This window comes from Thalia democratica, chromosome 6 (assembly GCF_965202585.1).
Source record: "Thalia democratica chromosome 6, ktThaDemo2.hap1.1, whole genome shotgun sequence".
Lineage (NCBI taxonomy): Eukaryota > Metazoa > Chordata > Thaliacea > Salpida > Salpidae > Thalia > Thalia democratica.
The window spans coordinates 50339449-50359633 of record NC_139170.1 but is presented as its reverse complement, the minus strand read 5'-3'; the positions used below and the strand labels follow the sequence as shown (position 1 = coordinate 50359633).

General features: G+C 27.9%; 1 protein-coding gene across 1 annotated transcript; it reads right to left on the bottom strand.

Moving 5' to 3' along the window:
- Window positions 1-9321: 9321 nt before the first annotated feature.
- Window positions 9322-10032, bottom strand: LOC145839422 (uncharacterized). Its single transcript, XM_082946995.1, has 2 exons — window positions 10022-10032; window positions 9322-9856 (listed from the first exon to the last, which is right to left on the bottom strand). Coding segments are annotated over exons 1-2 (516 nt in total). The 5' UTR covers window positions 10024-10032; the 3' UTR covers window positions 9322-9342.
- Window positions 10033-20185: the final 10153 nt, after the last annotated feature.

The following is a 20185-nucleotide window of genomic DNA, read 5'->3' as shown; positions in this document are numbered from 1 at the left end:
TTGTTAGTCTTATTCTTTTAATAATATACATTAAAAGTTTTTAATTACTACAGCGTAAATGGCTTTTTAATTTTTCACCTTAAAAAGTGTTAGATTTAAGCTTTTCAAATGATAAAAATAAATAATTTTCTATAAAACATAAAACACTACATATTTTGTTTTTTTGTAAAATATTTGCTTAGAAATTTTTCTTTTGAAGATTTTGCGAACTAATTTTTTTTTTTTATTTTTACTTAAAGTTAATGTAAACACGCATCAAAAATTGTAATCCTTTTAATTAAGTCTTACAGACATAAAACAAATTTAAGCTCTCTTTGTAAAAAAAAACATATAGAACTGATTGACAGAACACTATTTTTTAATTCGATTATGTTTTGCTAAAAGAGTTTTAATAATTGTTTTGAATGAGAACATAAAATTTTCTTGTAAAAAGAAGAAAGTGCTTATAATTTTTGTGACCAAAAACATTAAGTGTAGTAGCTTGATCAATTTTTTTTTTGAATATTTAGAACATACTAGTTAATTAAACTAAGATAAAATGTAATAATAAACTACTTAAAATTGATACAAGCTAACTTTAATATTTTGATTTTGTTGTTGTTTTACAGCTGTTTAAACACATAAATAAACAAAAACTTTAACTATATACATACAAGAAAATAAAAACTGTCAGAAAATCCAAATATAAAATAAGCATGTATAAGCATTTTTATTCATTTTTTTGTAATATATAAGTTAACACCGACAGTAAAATATTTTTTACATACTGAAACAATTGTTATTATAACAAAAATAAAATGAGTGATATGGCAAATTAAGTTGATTTGGACAAAAAAGTTGTTTATTTTCTTACTTTTCGAAACAAGTCTTATAAATTACAAGCTATATCAGCAATGTTTATTTAAGCTGATTTACTTTAAACTTATTTATATATAGTCTATAAAATTTCTAGTATACAGTTTCGATAAATTGACTCAAATAATATTATTTAAATGAAAAATAATTTATATATAAAGCTATTTTTAAAACTTTATGTAGTACTTACATTTTTTCCTTGTTTATTTTTCAAACACTTCAGAAGCTATATCTTTTAATTTTAGACAAGCTTAATATATAAAATAACTCTTAGATGTCAATGATGTATTGTGATTGTTTTACTGAAAACAGATAAAATAATACAATCGAATGGTTCTTACTTTTAAAAATTCACACAAATTTTACCACGTTAAATAAAAAATTGTAGATTTATATTAGAATTATTTGTACCTTTATTTAGAATTAAGGATTTGTTATTAGATAACCTGATGTTAGAGATAGTTCTTGCATATATTAATTTATTATTGTTTTTTGAACCTTTCGGTTATCGACTCGCACACCGCGGATACCATTTAATGTCTTGCCCAGGACACTTGAATTGGATATAAATGTTTGCAAGTGCAATTAAAACAAAAATGATCAAAATTTTAGAGTTTAATTTTTGCTTAGCATTAAGTTTTAATAAACTTTTATGTCTAAATCGTACTTGTTTTGGTAACTCTTTGTTAAATTGCTTTTAAATTAAAAAAACTTTCTGGTAATAAATAAAGGAACTTAAAACAACAACAAATGAATTGGCACGTAAATTGAATTACAACAAGCTAAATAACCCTTAATTGCAAAACAATAGCAAAATCGCAAGTTAAGTTTAAACTCTTCTATTTAATAATTGCGACTTTTATTCACTACTTCCATAAACACAACACCTTGAATCTTTATATTTTAATTGTAACGATGTAAGTAACATTACCTAATGTAGATGTGAGCAACGTAAAACAAATGGTTAAATCTGGTCCATGACGTATCAATTAGCTTGAAAACACTTGTGCAAATAAATAAATTAACGTTTAATAGCTTTTTTTTATCTTTATTTTTACTTCAGTGAACAGGAGTCCTTATTCAATGGTAGTCTCATTAACATAACTACTTTTAGAAAAGTTATTAAATATTTTTCTGAAACTTTACAAAATAACGTTGCCCCTTAAAATTTTTTATGTCATGCCCGCAATTTTTTTTGTACAAACTAAGCCCTTATTTCAATGCTTTCTGATAGTTATGTCAAATGCTAGTAGAAACCTTACTGTGAATTATGTCAGCCTAAACTTACATGACTGTTAATTACCAAAATCGATGATGTTCTTTGTTAGTATGACCGTTGTGCTCAAAACTTTAACAAACTGTTTTAAAAACTTTAGATTTTGTGTTAATAAAAACATAAAAAGAACAGTTGAAACTCCATAAGCATATGCTATTTTAGTTATGTGTTGTTTATTTAGGATATTTTATTTAATTTAAACTTACTTTGCAGGGTAAAACTATTTAAACCAAACTGAAATTTTTAGAGTGTTTTGTGTTAAAAAAAACACCTTAATCTGATATGTTTTGAAATTAAAAAAAAATCCTTCATAAACAAATTTAACTAGTTTAAAATTTAAAACTTTATAATCATCATAATTTTTTAAATAGTAGTTATCTGTTGTTTAAAAGTTAGTTGCTATATATTTTTTGTTAGGTGAAATAAAGCTAAACTCTGATTTTGAAGTAATAATTATTATTAAGATACCAATTTAATACTACGCAAACCGAAGATATATCTTTATCGGCAATTTAATTTTACAATTTATTTTTTGTAGTTGTGTTTATTTAATTAAATATAAGTGAAAATTGTTGTTATTTTTTAAAATAAAGTAATTTATTACATAATAATTGTTTTTTTTTTTTCAAAAGCTAAAATTATAATATATAATTAGTTATAAGAACGAATCTATTTGTTGCGCTTAACATTTATAAACTATCTAAACTTTATTTGATTTCTTTTAACATACTTAGTTTTTGTACCGAAAGAACTACACATTAAATATATAACAAATACAAAATGGTTTTTAACCTGTCTTCTTGAAAACAAATCATTAACACCTAGTTTAGGTTTCAGTTTTTTGTCAGTTTTTCCTCATAGTTGCCCTCTTATTAACTATCGCCCTCTTATCACTCAAAAACTAAAATTGCCGCTTTTAGCCCCTTTCATATGCATTTTCCCTGGCTTACTAAAATCTTTTATATTGTAATAATTAAAATCTATTTGTAGAAAAGTATAAAACTTCCGGCAAAAACCAGAGTTTCTCGGAGGAGGCGACATCGCCCTCTTGTGTTAGTACGTCGGAGTGAGTCATTAGCAAAGAGTTTAAAAGGAGCGATTTCAAAAATTTCAGCAATAAGATTACAAAAAATAGCAAAAGGGGCAACAATGAGGAACGAAAACCTGAAGCTAAAACTAGACATTCTGAGGTAAAAAGGGGCAATCATTTTTTAATTTTCTTTATAAAGGGGCGGACATGAAAATGAGGTAACCCTGGTACAAACAAGTGGCAGACTTAGATAGTAAGTATTTTGAAATATAACATTTTGACTAAACACTTCGCTTAGTAATTCTTTTTTTCTGTTTAAACGACTTTTTATGAAGACTCTATTTTTTAATCAAGTTTAGGTAAATCTTTAAAACTAAATCTGTTAAGTAATTGTTTTTAAGCCCGTTTAGTTATATAAAAACTGTTGAAAATAATATAACACCAGAGAATAAAACAAAAACGGTTATAAACAGTGACTTTGCGATTAGCTATTGCAGCTTTTGTAGCTAAACTTTGGGCTGAAATTTTTTTAGACAAATAAGACAAAAAACCCTCAAATTAATTGGTCTTTGGACCTGGTACACAAAGAACATTTCGATTATCGAATCGCACACCATTTGGATATCTTTAAACGTCTTGTTAAGACTATATTTTAAATAGCATATAACGTATAATATATGAGTATGGAAACATTTATTTTTTTCGAAGGCGTTTTTCTGCTATTCTTTACAAAAATTGATTTCTTAAGTAAACACATGAAATCAACGTCACCTTTTTTCAAACACGTAAGCTTTATTGTTTAAGCTAGTACGATTTCAAATTAAAGTAAAAATGTTTAATCATCAGTATTTGTCCAAAGCACTCCTTTGCGCTTAGCAACAAAACACAAAAGAAATTTTATTTTTTGTAACAAATGTAACCTTGTTAAGTTATATGTTTGTTCTCAAATGAGAAAATCAAGTGCTGCTATAAGCTAATGTTGTTATGAAGTTTGTTCATAACTTCCAATGGCTTGTTTAATAGAATCAACTTCCAGACTTTTTGCTTTGTTAAATGTCAAGAATAAGGGCATGTTGAACTTTAAAGATATCAGTAAAACTGTTTATGAGCAAGTTTTTGCCGATTTTTTTAATTTTTAACTTAATTGTAAGCTATAAAAAGTTTAAGGAGTATTAAAAGTCTTATATTTTTTATTTTTATGAGTATAACAATTTTGTTTATTAAAAAAACTGCAGTTAATCTGTTTTAAGAGACTAACAAAGTTTAAAAAGTGATTAAAAACAAAATAAAATGTAACTTGAGACTTAGATGTTTGTAAATTTAGCTAAAAGTATAAGACTGGAAGTACAGATAAGTGAATTACAGACTTTCTTTAAGTATTTTGTATTTCTTAATAAAACCGTTATGTTAAAAAGAATAAGAACTTCAAGGTTTATATTTAGCTTAAACTTATTTTCTAGGAAACTTAATGCATACATTTGCATATGAGTTGCTTTTTAAATATTTACCTGGTTGATATTATAGATAACTATAAATTAAAAATACTTCAGTTTTATAAAAATATTATTCAAAAAAGATTAAACCATACTTTTACAACTTTAGTCAAACAGTCAATAAATCAGTTAATGTTATTTAGGTTAAAATAAGATACTCATCAGTACAGTGCTTATTCACTTATCCAGACTTCACTTATCCGGACGCTCACTTATCCGGACAGTTTCGGTCAAAAGAAAATTCAAAAAATTTTCAATAGTAAACACAAAATTCATTCAAAACGTTTCACCACTTTTTAAATTCCGTGAGTTTTCTGCTGAAAAACGTGGAAAAACTATAAAACAAACGTCTATTATTTCTTTTTATAGTTATAATTCCAATAAAAACTAGTTTGTTAGGAGTGATATTTTTCCGTTAAATTTACTTTTAACTTAGTCAAAGTTTCCCATTTTCTTTCTGTCTGTTTTTTTTACTAATTAAAAAAAATTTTAATTTCATTTAAAGGGATATTTTTACATTAATTTTTTTGTTTTTAAAGAAAAATTTAGTTTATATTTGCTCTAAATTAATAGTTAGGGCAGGCGGAGTTGCAAATGATGAATTTTACTTGCTTGACCCCTAAAAAACGTATACAGTTGCAGAGGGTTAGTAAGTCTGATGTTTTACTACCATAGAAAAAATGAATTAATTAGGCAAAAGTTTAGCTTTTATTATTTATAATTTTGTTATTTATAACACATAATTACTATGTATTCGTTTTTACCATAACACTTTTATTATGCATTGCATTATATGCAGCAGTTATATTATTATATGAAAAAAATGATTTTTTGTAGTTATCCGGATTTTTAGTTATCCGGACATGTTTACAGAAAAATCTTGCCCAACGTGTCCGGATAAGTGAATAAGCACTGAACTAATAAGTTAAAACCTGTTTGCTTATTGACATTAGTTATTACCATTGTAATTAAATTAGAGAAAGTTAACCCAACTATAACTTCATTACTTTTTAGAAAAAAATGTACATATTAATAATAACTTAGACTTAAATGTTTATATATAAAAACCAACTGAAATTGATGTTCTTTGTACCATTTACTATATTACAAAAAACATACTTAAAGTTTTTTAAAATTGTGTATTTTTAGATTGACATGTTTATAAATAAAACTCAATTAAAGTTTTTGTTCTTGTTACCATTAGTTTTCGTTACTTCAAGAGCGACACCTTCTGATTACGATTCAGAAAACCAGTGTCGACTTGAAGTACGATGCGATGGTAACAAGCAACCAACATCGTTTCCTAGCAACCATGACGACAACAGACCGCTCGCCATCGGAAAAGCCGGTCCCAAAGGCGTGCCCGGACAAAAAGGGGAGCCTGGGACAAGCTGCACCGCCCGCGACTGTCTCGCCAAAACTGCCGAGTTCGAAGAGAAAATTCTGCAGCTTTCCAGTTGCCTGGTCGAACAAATAACAAACGCCGACCACAACGCTTCGTCTTTAATACGTCATAACGAAACTGTGACGTATGAATGCGTTTCCGGTTACTTCACTGAAAGCATCAAAACAAGAAGATGCTTCATGGGTAGGTTGGTCCCTTCGTTGTATCTTTACCCGTTGGTGTGCATCCAAGGTTGCTTAGTAACCAGTATAAATCACACATCTTCAGACGCCCCTCAGGGAACCCACGTAAAATCTGATAGCTCGATCACTTACTCGTGCGACGCCGGCTACACGACGAGCGATGTCGTTGAAAGAACTTGTCGAGGTAGCGAAATCGCTCCGTCTTTTGAAGAAGAGCCTCTCGTTTGCCGCGCCGATTGCACTTCCGTCGACCAAAAGTTCGACAGAGGCACAGTGCAGTTGCCGCTGGTCCACGGGGAAAAAGCGGTCATGAAATGCGACGTTGGGTACGTGTTAAGTAACGTGTCTAGCGTGTACTGCCGCGACGGGCGTGTTGACTTAAGTCACGTGGTTTGTAAGAAACCCACCTACCACTTTGTTAACAAACAGTTGTCTTGGCTTAAATCACAGAAATACTGTGAAGATGTGTTTCAAGGCAATCTTGCCAGCCATGGCCTTGAAACACTCGCTGCTAGAAAAAAGTTGGCCGCACAGTTCAATATGCAGAATTGGGACTACACTATAGGGGTAAGAAGAGTCAATGGTGTTTGGGTGAGAGTTGATGGTTCTATTATAACTCCACCCATGGACTTCATTTGGTACCCTGGTCATGGTAACAGAAACAAAAACTACATGAGAGTTAGAAGTCACCCAACATCAGCCCCTGAACGAATTGGAATGCTCTGGGATTGGGATGAAGAAAACCATTATGAATTTGTCTGCGAAAACTAAAGTTGTTTTTGAGTTATTTAAATACAATTACTCCTGTAGATTCAACTGAATTCATCTAAAAACAACTGTACAGCTTTAGTTTTGCGTGAGTTTTTTCTTTTGTTTAATTTAAGAATACGTGATCAAAGGATAATAACTGTATCTTATTAATTCATAAAAGTTTAGCACAACATTAAAATGCTAGTTTAGTATTTTTTTCGTCCACGCACTTTGAAATTTTTCTTAACAGTAGTACGTTGCAATTAATCGTATTTCGTTTAATTATTTTTTATCTCAAATCTTTATTTAATCCTAAAACTACATTTACGTTTACAAAATCATTATTTATTCAAAAAAAGTTCATTTTCTTTAAAGTACCTTTTAAGTTTTACATTACTTCTTTTAAAACTTTATTTAGATGTTTACTTTTTATAGTAATTTAACCACAATTTTTTTAATCAAAATAGTTTTGTTTCATTCTAAAACTAAGTGTTTACACTTTTCTTTAATTACAAACTATATACCGTATAAAATTGTGTATCTTTCAATTTTAAATTCAAAATGTGTTTAATTAAACAGTTTTTGCTAACAATACATAACGTGTTTGTTTATTAGTTATTGTATTTTAAACTGTAAAAAAAATCTTTTTAAACTACTATGCAAAGTTATCTTACAAACTTTAATTGCTAAGATATCTTTAGAAAAATATTTATCATATTAAGTTTGATCCAAACCCTTATTGTTGTTTAACATTAATTACAATTAAAAAACTTTAAAGTTAAAAGTTACTTACAGTATATAACACTGAAAATAAATGCTAGCAATTTCAATTTCATTCAATTATCAAAAGTCTTAATGATTTTTAATTAAAAATAAACAAAGGGATAGTTTTTCTTTTTTCGAAATGTTCAGTTTAAACTTAACTTGGTTAAAAAAATATTTTATGTAAATTACATATTTAACTTTCAAGAAACAACATTTAAACCTATGTTTTATAGTAAATCAGATGAAATTGAACAGTTATATTTACGAAAAGTGATCATCTTTACAAAGTTTAATATTTAAAAGTGTAAGGTACAAGAATTATCTAAATTTAACTTATATAATTTATACAATAGTTTATTTTAATAACAGTAGTTTAATAATCTTCAATAACACTTTTAAATGCTGTGTTTTTAAGTAACTTGTGTTTTATTTGAGCTGTTCACTGTAGCTTTTTTTATAAAAATTGTATTAAATTTATTATTCTTTTTAAAGCACTAGTTTATTTCTATTTTCGAACCAAGTGCGAAACTAAATAAACTAAACTAAAAATTATTTATTAATTCAATATTGGACCAGAATTTATCTTTGTCAATATCGTATGTATAGTGGCATAAAATACAGACTGTTATAAGTCCATTTTATGTTGTCACTAAAAACAATTATTAAAACTCTTTTAAAAAAAACATAATCGGACCAAAAAATAGTATTCTGTCAATCAATTCTATATGTTTTTCTTTACAAAGAGAGTTTAAATTTGTTTTATGCCTATAAGAATTTTTAAAAGGATTATAGTTTTTGATGCGTGTTTAAATTAACTTTAAGTATTTTTTTTAAATTAGTTCGCAAAATCTTCAAAAGAAAAATTTCTAAGCAAATATTTTACAAATAAACAAAATACTGTTTTTATTTATAGTAAATTTGTAGTTTTATCATTTAAAAAGTTTAAATCTAACTAATTTTAAAGTGAAAAATCAAAAAAGTCATTTACGCTGTAGTATTTAGAAACTTTAAATATATATTTATAAAAGAATAAGACTAACAATTAGTTTTAGGTTTTTTAATTTTGAAACTTAAATATTCGACAAAACACCTTTTCGTTATATTTTTTTTTCAAATGCTAAAAAACTTTTATTTGGTTTTTTTTTTGTGCTGAAGTTATAAATTAATTATTTAATAAATATAAATTACACGAAATTAACTTTTAAAGTTGTTTATTTTTCTTACTTTCTAGCGTTTAACAGCTAAAACGCGTTAATTTATCTTGAAGCTAGAAAATAAAGTGCATTGAACTTTTAAGCACATGAAACTTAAGGACATCGACAATTAAAAAAAAAATCAATATTAATGTGAGGTTGAAAATAAGTAGATAAAAATTATTTAAGTTATAAAATGCTATTTGCACTGATATGATTAATAAATGCACTGAAGTTGGAGTAAAAGCTAAAAAATATATGTACTCACAGTACCAGAAAAATATTAAAAATATATCGACAAACTGAAAATAAACCACATAAACAAAATAAATACTTTACATTAAAATTTTTTGCAACATCTTAAAACCTACATATAAAAAATTAAAAAAGACTTCAAATCGAGTCTTTCTTCCTCAACTTAGGTGCTTCCCCTTTCGAATTGTTTCTAACCAGGGGTTTCCCCTCGGACTCGAAGGGCCGCGGGAAGCTGTTGGGGGAGTTCCTGCACCCCAGCGCCTTCTTGCTCACCCGGAACAAATTCGTCTCGATCTGGGGGATTTTTTTCTGGTGCAGCTTGGAGACCGCCTTGGGGTGGCGCATCCTGGGCTGCGCCGTGTGAGCCCGGAAGTTCAGGGGATTTTTGAAGGGAACTTTCGGGGTTTTGACCTTTTTGGCTTCGGGCTGAAGGAGGGGCTTGATGAGCAGGCTCGACTCGATCCCTTTTTCGGGGGATTTTTGTTGGGGGAAGTTTTTGTGGGGACGGTCGTGGTCGCTGGGGAGGTAGAAGGAGTCGTCGCTGACCGGCGTGTCGTCGTCGGGGGTCAGCTTGCCGTCGGTGTCGCTGTTGTCTTGGCAACCGTCGGAAATTTCCCCGCCGTCGTTGTCATCCCAGTATCTAAGCGGGGCCCTGAATACGTCATTGATAATAAGGTTTCGTACAAATATACATTGAAAGACATCTTAAATTGAAAAATGCGAACAAATTCAATTTCAAACTTTTACAAGTTTTGCTTTAACTTGACTACGACTTGCGTTTAAAACATACAGTTTGTACAAACAATGCTTCACCGACATTTTATGCTGGTGGAAGTCCTCAAAGTATTTAGTTGAAACTGTAAGTTTGCAGCCAGTCAAGTTGGTGTTGGAGATAATTCTTGCATGGAACAATTTAAACTTGATATAACTGCCCGCACTAAACTATGCAATTAAAACAAAATCTGATAACAATTTTTTAGCTTAGTTTTTGTTTAGTACGGTTTCAAAATTAACTTTAATACCTGAATTAGAATTATTTTCATTAATCGTTGTTAAGTTACTTTGAAATTAAACGAACGTTCTGGTAAACAATAATGCAACTTCAAAAAACAAGCACGTTTGCTAAACAGTGACTTTGTATTAAGAGCTACCGTAACTTTTGTAGTTAAACTAGGATCCGAGGTTTACTTAAAAACTCTTAATTGTACTATCTTTTGTTTGATATATTTTTTTCGTTACAGATGAGTACGAAACGCGTAAAATTGGTATTAATTGTCAAATATGAGGTGTGAAATAACGTTTAGTATTTGTTTTTAATTCTTCTTTTGTAATCTTGTTTAATATTTAGTTTTATAAAAAAGTTTTAGTTTACTAAAATAAAACAAACAACTAATATATACTTGCACTTCGTACATTTATTACTTATGTACAAAGTATAAAATTCTACAAGTAGTAAGATAATTTTTAAATCAATAGTTTATGTTTAAATTACGCAAAAAAAAATTGAAACTGCATTAAAAAACTTCTGTAACTATTACAAAAAGAAAAAAGCGTGATTAATAAAACTTGATTTTTCTCATTTGAGAACAAGCATATAACTTGAATAGGGTTACAATTGTTACAAAAAATAAAATTTCTTTTGTGTTTTGTTGCTAAGCGCAAAGGAGTGTTTTGAACAAATACTGATGATTAAACAATTTTTACTTTAATTTACAATTATATCAGCTTAAACAATAAAACTTACGTGTTGGAAAAGCTGGCATTAATTTCATATGTTTACTAAAAAAATATTTTTTTAAAGAATAACTCCTTTGATAAAAATGAATGTTTTAATACTCGTTTATTTTAAATTACATCCAGTTAAAAATATATTATTAGCTTTTCAGGTGTTAATCTAGTTAGCACTATTTTGTTTTTTACTGTTTGGGTTCTGGTTTAAACTTTAAAACTTTGGTTGAATACATAGCATGTCTAGGTGAAAAGTCGAAATAGTAAATTATTTTAACCAAATAAAAATTTACAACCAGTACTTAGTTGTTATGAAGTTTTAAACAAATACAATTTAGATAAACTTTTTTTTTGATACTGTAAAGACACTCTGGTTATTTAGAGTTGTAAACTCTAAAATTTATTAGTTTATTGTCGAAACTCGGCTAAGAAATTTCACTAGCTCACCAGTAACTACGAAATTATTCGATTTTTTTTTGATTTTTCATAATAAAATTTAAGCTTAAAAAACTTCAAGTGTTTTAAAGATTAAAAACAGTAAGTTAAAACTAAATTATTTATAGTGTTTTTTTCTAATCAACAGGCTGAAATACCAAGTAATCCGTTAATTTTTAAATTCTAAAATAAATAAGCAGTATGACTTATATGACTATATTAACTACATCAAACACCTTATTTTTTTTGTAAAAACCAAGATTAAATTTTAAAACGTTCATATTTTGACTATTCAGTGCACAACTAAAACTTTTCTAAGTCGGTTCTTTGCCTTTGCTCTTAACTGTACTTTTGTTCCAGAGTTTGAACAATTATATTGGCGTTGAGAAACTTTTCTAGCCACCAGAACAGACTTACAAAAAAAAATAGCGGGCAGGAGTTGTTTTAAAATTTCACTAGCGGGCAGTGTTGTTTTTGAAAACTGTGTTACAAAAAAAAATAATTTAAAGCAAAATTGTAGTAAAAACTAGTTCAATTGTTAATATTTCAAGGATTAATTTAATCTAAAAAGGTAAACACTATATAAATTACTATTTTACAGATTTTTTATTAATGCGTTTAATTTAATTTTTAGTACTTAAAAAGAATAAAAACAATAATAATACTCAGTAACTATTAAAAAAATGTTTACTTTTGATAGTTCGAAGCTAAATGCAATAAAATGGCAATTGTGACTCTTTTAATGTGAATATTAATTAGCATAGAAACAAAGTTTAATTCTAGTTTTAATGTATGTTTTAAAATTTTATCAAATTTGATAAAAGTACAACAAAACTAATAAAGTATTAAATCGGTATACCATCCCATTTTAGCACCACATTTTAGCTTATTTTATGTGTACGTATTTGTATGTATTAAATGGTTTAATATAAAAGTTATAATTAGAAGAAATTAACAGATTAAAAATTAATAATTATAATATATTATTAGATGGATGTAGACATAAATAAATAACTTAAGTTAAATAATCCTTAATGCATCATGTTACTTTATTAACTCATTGTTTTTTAAATTTAGTAAACATTATCGAAAACAAAAAAAAATTTAATAATAATGTTTATTTACAAATTATACTGATGTTCGTGTAAATTAATTTTTATCGTAAATCAAAGTTCACGTAAATTCTAAATTATTCGAAAACAACTTTATATTAAACCAAACAATTGCTCAATTGGTATTTCACAAACAAATACAGTTTAGCAAAGTCCATGTTTATTTTAAATTTTTCGAAAACAATTACATTTCTGATCAAGCGGTTGGAAATTGTTTGCATTCGCAGAAATCATGCGATTGCAACTTTTTATCGTTACAACTTTAATCAAATCAAAAAGTAAAAAGTTGCAACAAAAACTTAAACTGGAAACAAATATTTTGTATTTCAGTATCAACTAAGATAATATATAAACCTCTAAGATCATTATTATTTTTTAAGTCTTTACTTTTTTTGTGATAGAGTTCAATAAAACTCTCAAAGTTTTTTTTTTAATTCAAAAACAAATTTTTGGGAGATGTCATATTGACAACTTTAGCTTTAAATTGGAAATATAAAAATTAAAATTTTTCAATGAAGTTTCACATCTGTTCTGTATAAAATATATTGATTAATCATTTTGTTTTGTATGATATGTACTATGTTTTAACTTAAAGTCTACACTATCATAAAAAATCAACAAAGAATAACTTCCATATAACTTAAGACTTGTACTAAGAAATCATTTGATTAGTACGGATTTTTTTAAATACACCTATATCACTTTAATTTAATATATTTTCCATATTTACTTTATTTTCTAGATTAGGTTGTCTGCTTTTATCTTATTGCATTCAATTTGAAAGTATTTTGTCAACATTTCAGCCGAAAAGTAAACAAATTTATCGTAATTTTACGATTTATTGCAATTCAAATAAATGTTTACTTTGCAATCAGCTGCATATTAAAGCTTGCTAAATCCACTGATAATCACATTTTGGTTCAAAGCTTAACTGGATGAAGCTTAAGTCAGTTCATGCTTTGTTGTTGAAAAAATATTTTGTGTTTGAAAAATTAAACGAGCTTAAGTTCAAGATTTAGACTTTGTTTCAGTCAGAACTTGTTACTGCCAATTTAATGAACGAGTTCGAATGTTTTTATTTTATAAAATAACAGATTGTTTTGTATATTTTTTGTCTAGAAATCATGTCTTAGATTTTTTATGTTTATAAATATTAAAAACCAGTACTTTTGAAAACCTGACTTACTATTTTCACAGTTTGCAATTGTATATAATTTTCCTTCTTAATTACAAAACGTTTTGCAATGTATGCATAAAAAAGTAAACATCAGAAAAAAATTTGAAAGCTTGTTAAGCTAACAGTGGTGAAATCTAAATCGCTTTTGTTTGAAATGCAAATCTGTAGTTAAAAAGTTATAATTTTGATAAGTTTTTATTTTTAGTATCAATTACTGAAACTTTTTTAGAAGCAAACCTTTGCAAAAATACTTTAGCTATTTTATAAATAGCTATGGTTAAAACTTTACACTTTATTCTAATATGTAAACAAATAGTTATAAAAGTTTGTAAATTTTAGTAATACATCCTAACCTGTAACTATAAAATGTAAAATTTAAGAAAAACATCATTTACAAAATATTTAATTTCAAATCATTCAAATCATTGTAAACAAAAGGTTTTTCATAAAACTCACTTAAAAGTTTTTATTGATTTGTAACAACTTATGTTACATTTAAACGAAGCTAACTTTATTTATGCACTAATATTTTTCGTATCTACTTATTTTAGATTCTTATTTTAAAACTTTACAAAGTGGTTATTTTTATAAAATAAATTCAGTTTACATTCAGTTTACATTAGGGTTTTCCAAACTGCCCCAAGTGGCCATCTTGGGGGTCATTACAGAAATTAGGGGTCATGAGCAGCAAAGGGGCCACAGGTCAGCCATGACGTCATAAGTTGAAACTTACACTAGATATTTTTAGAGTTGATGATATAAACCAAAAAAAAAGTCTAATGCGTTTAGGCGTTTTTTATGAATATTTTGAAATTTTTACTAGATATTATTGAACAAACGGAAAAAAAAACGAAATAAATCTCATAAATTTTCCGTTCAAGTACCTGGGTACACAAAAAGACCTGCCCATCGAATTGAATACCCAACTTTAATCAAAAATATATTGAGCTAAAACATGAACAAAAGTTAAATTTAAACATTAAAACGAACAACTCTATGAAGAGTAAAACTATTAAACTTTACAACGTTAAATATTTTCCTTAACAAAGATATCAAAAATTAACTGTATAAAAAAGTTTATACAATAGTATCTAACATTAATCCTCTTTAAATATAAATTGAACTTTACATAAGAAGGTAAAGTTTTGAACTTAAATGTTTTTTAATTTAAAATTTATCATTAATTTTTGCAATTAACTTAACAATTTTAATATTTTATATTATTAAAAAAGAATTAAATTAGAAATAAATTTTAAGTTTAAAAAATAATTTTATGAATTTGTATTCTACTATGTACTTTTTTTGATATCAAAAATAAGAAATCATAAAATAAACGTAAAAGTTTTAAAGAAAAAATAATAAAATAAAGTAAAGCTGCAATAAAAATAAATAAATATATATAAAAGTAGTAAAGTAAAGCTGTATCCAAAAAAAAAACTATGCCTAAACTAAACAAAAAGAATAGAATAAATTTACCCTTTTAATTAAAACTATCAGGTTTTACAAATTTGAACAAAAATCTAAACATAAGAGTTTAATCAAACCATAATAATAATGTAAACAAGCACAAAAACACTTAAAATAGTAAACCATTTTTCTTTGTAAAACATTAAATAAAACAATAATAATCATTAAAAAAGTCAACCTATTACTAATTACAAACGTTATCAGTAATTTCAGCTTATGGTTTAAATATTTTACATTTAGCAAAATACATATAGAGATTAATTAATAAGTTAATTTACATAGATAAAATGCAGACTATTTATTAAAACTGTTTAATAGTACACTAACAAAGTATAAACAAAAAACAGACATGTTACAACTTTCTACAAACTAGACTGGACTAATGCTATTAAAACGCAATTAGTACACTCAAAAAAATATAATTACCTCAGATGAAACATTAATACTAGTCTACTGTTTATTAAAAAAAAATATTTTCATTTTATGTACACTCTATTTAACTAGTTGATCATTTAATAAACTATCCTTTAGTTCAACCTGGAACCTTCCAATATGACTTTGGTCTTTTAATCAAATAGGTATGTCTGTCCAAAGCTTACTACCATTACTTATGGAAAAATATTGGTAAAATTAGGACCACAAGCCGTAAAAGGGGGAGCCAAAAGGCTACAATTTGAAACTTCTTACACTAGATATTCTGAGTTGATTATGAAGAGCAAAAAAAGGTTTAAGGAGTAATTTTAACGGTAGTTTTTGGAGAAATCTTGTTGTAGGGGGCCATATCTTTTTTAAGTTCCTTAAAGGGGACCTTTTGAAAAAAGTTTGGGAAACCCCGGTTTAGATTTTATGGTAAATGTACAGGTTGTCCTTCGAAAAATATTTAATTTACTACATTACTGAATACAATTTACTTTAAAAAGTTGTTTTTCTTTTCTCTAACTATTTTATACAATTTAACACTGATTGCATAACATTAAAAGTTTTTTTGTTAAAACTTTATTGCTAAGAAAACTAAAATAAAAATATGAATTATAAATTTTTTACTGTAGCTTACTTTTACTTGTTCTTAACAAGTTTTCAATTAATCATTAGACCTCTTAAATGAACTAAAATACTTCACTTAAAGTTAGATTTGTTTAAATCAAGTTCTAACAAAACTATTACCACTTTATTTTATGAGTACAATTTGTATATCTTTTGATAATAGCTGTTTTATATAAAACTGTTATAAACCTTCATCTACAAACTCGGTCTTAACATTTAAATACAATTTTATAAAAATGAATAAAACAATCTGTAAAGCTTATTTAGAATATATTTCAACGGAGTCTTAGTTGTAAATTTAGTAAAAAAAATTGGCAACGTAAAACAAATTACAAGCAGCTTTTAAGAGGAGTTTTAAAATTAAAAGTTTTATTTATTTTCATTTTACTTTGTAATGCTTAATTTAGTTTTAAAAAAAAATTTGTGGTGTTATATATTTGTTTCCAAGTAAAATATTAAGTGGAAGCGTTATACTTTTCGTATTGTCTGTTCGTATTTATTACAAGCGTAACGAGCTACGACCTTTCAACAGGTTTTAAAAACGTTGTTTCGACTCTTATCTTAACAAATGGTGTTTTTAGTATTCAATGAAAGATTAGTTTAAACGACTACTTATTGAGAACAACTTTTATATATTAATATTAAAATAGAATTAAAGTTTTAGACTGAAAAAATAGTTTACTAAAAAAGTAAAAACACATAATGTATAGGAAAAAAGCTGTATGTATGCATTTTTCAACCTTTTAGTTGAACTAAAACTTTAAAAGTGTTGTATTTCTGTAGTTTTTTATAATTCGTTTTGATTTTTTAAAATCAAATCAAATACTTGTAGATAAACATTTACATAACAATTTTATAGAAAAAATTGACACAGCTGAATCATTCATAGCCTAACGTCTCAGACATTGTCAGCTTACAGTGAGATTATAGTCTGCGCTCGTTTGATCAGTTTTAACCAGTAGTTATTACGGCCATCATCGAAAGAGTTGAGATATTTCGCGCCATCAATAATAATAGTTTACCGCAAGATCAACAACAATAGCATCCGAGACAACCTACGACCGGTTTCGTCCTAATTAGAACTCATCAGGCAGGCATTGTCGCGTGAAACCGCTGTTGTGATCTAACCAAGCGGGGTTAAGTACAAAGTACTGACTACAACCTCACTGTAAGCGGACAATGTCTGAGACGTTGGGCTGTGAATGATTTAGCGGTGTCAATTTTTTCACTTTAGGTAAACATTTAAAAGGTTCAGTAAAGTATTACTTTTAAAATATTAGCTTAATAACTTATGACTTATACCGTTTTTTGTTAACAAATGTCAAAATATTAAAACCAGTATATAAAGTCTAAAAAATATTAATTTATTTTTTCAGGTTAACATGTATACAAATGAAGTTCAATTAAAGTTCTTGTTCTTGTTACCATTAGTTTTCGTTACTTCAAGAGCGACACCTTCTGATTATGATTCAGAACACCAGTGTCGAATTGAAGTGCGATGCGATGGTAACAAGCAATCTACATCGTTTCCTAGCAACATTGACGACAACAGACCGCACGCTATCGGAAAAGCCGGTCCCAAAGGCCTGCCCGGACAAAAAGGGGAGCCTGGGACAAGCTGCACCGCCCGCGACTATCTCGCCAAAACTGCCGAGTTCGAAGCGCAAATTCTGCAGCTTTCCAGTTGCCTGATCGAGCAAATAACAAACGCCGATCACAACGCTTCGTCTTTGATACGTCATAACGAAGCTGTGACGTATGAATGCGTTTCCGGTTACTTCACTGAAAGCATCAAAACAAGACGATGCTTCATGGGTAGGTTGGTCCCTTCGTTGTATCTTTACCCGTTGGTGTGCATCCAAGGTTGCTTGGTTACCAGCATCAACCACACCTCTTCAGACGCCCCTCAGGGAACTCACGTAAAATCTGATAGCTCGGTCACTTACTCGTGCGACGCCGGCTACACGACGAGCAATGTCGTCGAAAGAACTTGTCTAGGCAGCAAAATCGCTCCGTCTTTTCAAGAAGAGCCTCTCGTTTGCCACGCCGATTGCACTTCCGTCGACCAAAACTTCGACAGAGGCACAGTGCAGTTGCCGCTGGTCCACGGGCAAAAAGCGGTCATGAAATGCGACGTTGGGTACGTGTTAAGTAACAAGTCTAGCGTGTACTGCCGCGACGGGCGTGTTGATTTAAGCCACGTGGTTTGTCAGAAACTCACGTACCACTTCGTAAACAAGCGGTTGTCTTGGCTTAAATCGCAGAAATACTGTGAAGATGTGTTTCAAGGCAATCTTGCCAGCCATGGCCTTGAAACACTCGCTGCTAGAAAAAAGTTGGCTGCGCAGTTCAACATGCAGAATACAGACTACACTATAGGAGTAAGAAGAGTCAATGGTGTTTGGGTGAGAGTTGATGGTTCTACTATAACTCCACCCATGGAATATACTTGGTATCCATGCTGCAACTATGGTAACAGAAACGACAACTACATGAGAGTTAGAAGTCACCCAACGCAAGGCCCTGAAAATATCGGAAAGCTGTGGGACTACCCAGAAGCTGAACAACGTGAATTTGTTTGTGAAAACTAAAAGTTGTGATTTCAAAAACTGGTTTGTAATCGATTGAAATATTTTTTTTGTATATTACTTTTCCATACAACTTGACTAGTTCAATAAACGAATTATTCTTTTTTGATAAAGTTCAAACTATTACCAAAATTATAGTTTCAAAATAAAGAAAATACATACTATACTTTTTATTTAACTCTGTTTTATTTTTAATAAGCACGTTTACACTAATATTTTGAAATTTTAATTAATAATGCTTTTTTATTTTTGCAACTGCAAATGTTTTTTAATGCAGATTAAATATTTAGCTTCTTTCGTTTTTGTTTTTTATACAAAACGTAAAACTTTTTTTTTGTATACATAAATTAAAATAACACGTAAATCAAATTTATATGATAAAAGTTTTGTTTAGCGTACAGTATTGTCAATTGACTATAAATACTTACTTATGTACTATAGAACATTATGTTAAAAGTTTTTCTATGGTTTAACAGTATTAACCTTTATATGTGAATTATTTCAATATTATTGTGAATAAAACTTTATAACATTGTAAGATATTTCTAAACATGTCAGCATCGAAATACATTTCACAGTTTTGCTTAAAAGTTTTATCATAATTATCTGTTTAAAGCACTGTTATCATTGTATTTCTAAATAAAAGCATCATTAAGTTTTAGTTTTCAGTGGCTTATCAGTTCATGTTTCAAGAATAAAAACATACGCATTTCAACTGGTTTCTAGAAAGTTTAACACTAAATAAGCAAAGTTTTTGAAGAACAAAAATTATAATAGTTTTGAATATTTTTAATAATTTTACATCAGAGGTGTGTAGCATTTAAAAAAAATAAAAATAACAATGAAGAAACATTGTTTTGTGATCAACTTTATTAGAAAAAGTCTTATGCAGAGTGTAGAACTTGTGAAAAACAACCCTAAACTTTATAAAAAGTCACATGCAAGAGTAAATTGCTATCTAAAAGTTTTAAAATAAAGAGCAGTTTTGTTATTGAAAAATGAAGATTATTTGTAACCGTTTGTTATTAAAAAAAATTGCTAAATTGTAATATTTATATTCAAATAGCAAATAGCAAGTTTTGATAATCGCAGTTTTCATACCACGCTCATACTGCGCTGTATATATTTTATACAAAAATCTATTTTTTTACCTATTAAATTAATAAAAAAAGTATTACTATCAGTTGTAATGCCAGTATATACTATCAAAGTTTAACTAAAACACATAATTTAGAAGTGCAAAAATAAGAACTTTTATTATAATTAAACATAGTTTTTATATTTCCAAGAACAATATTTTTAATTTAGAAGAATGTACTACCTTAGATAGGAATCTTTATTCCAAACTCTGTGATGTTAACTATTTCATGTAAACTTTAAAACTTTCTTCTTTAAACATTTTTAAGAGATATCATGTACCTGCATTTGTT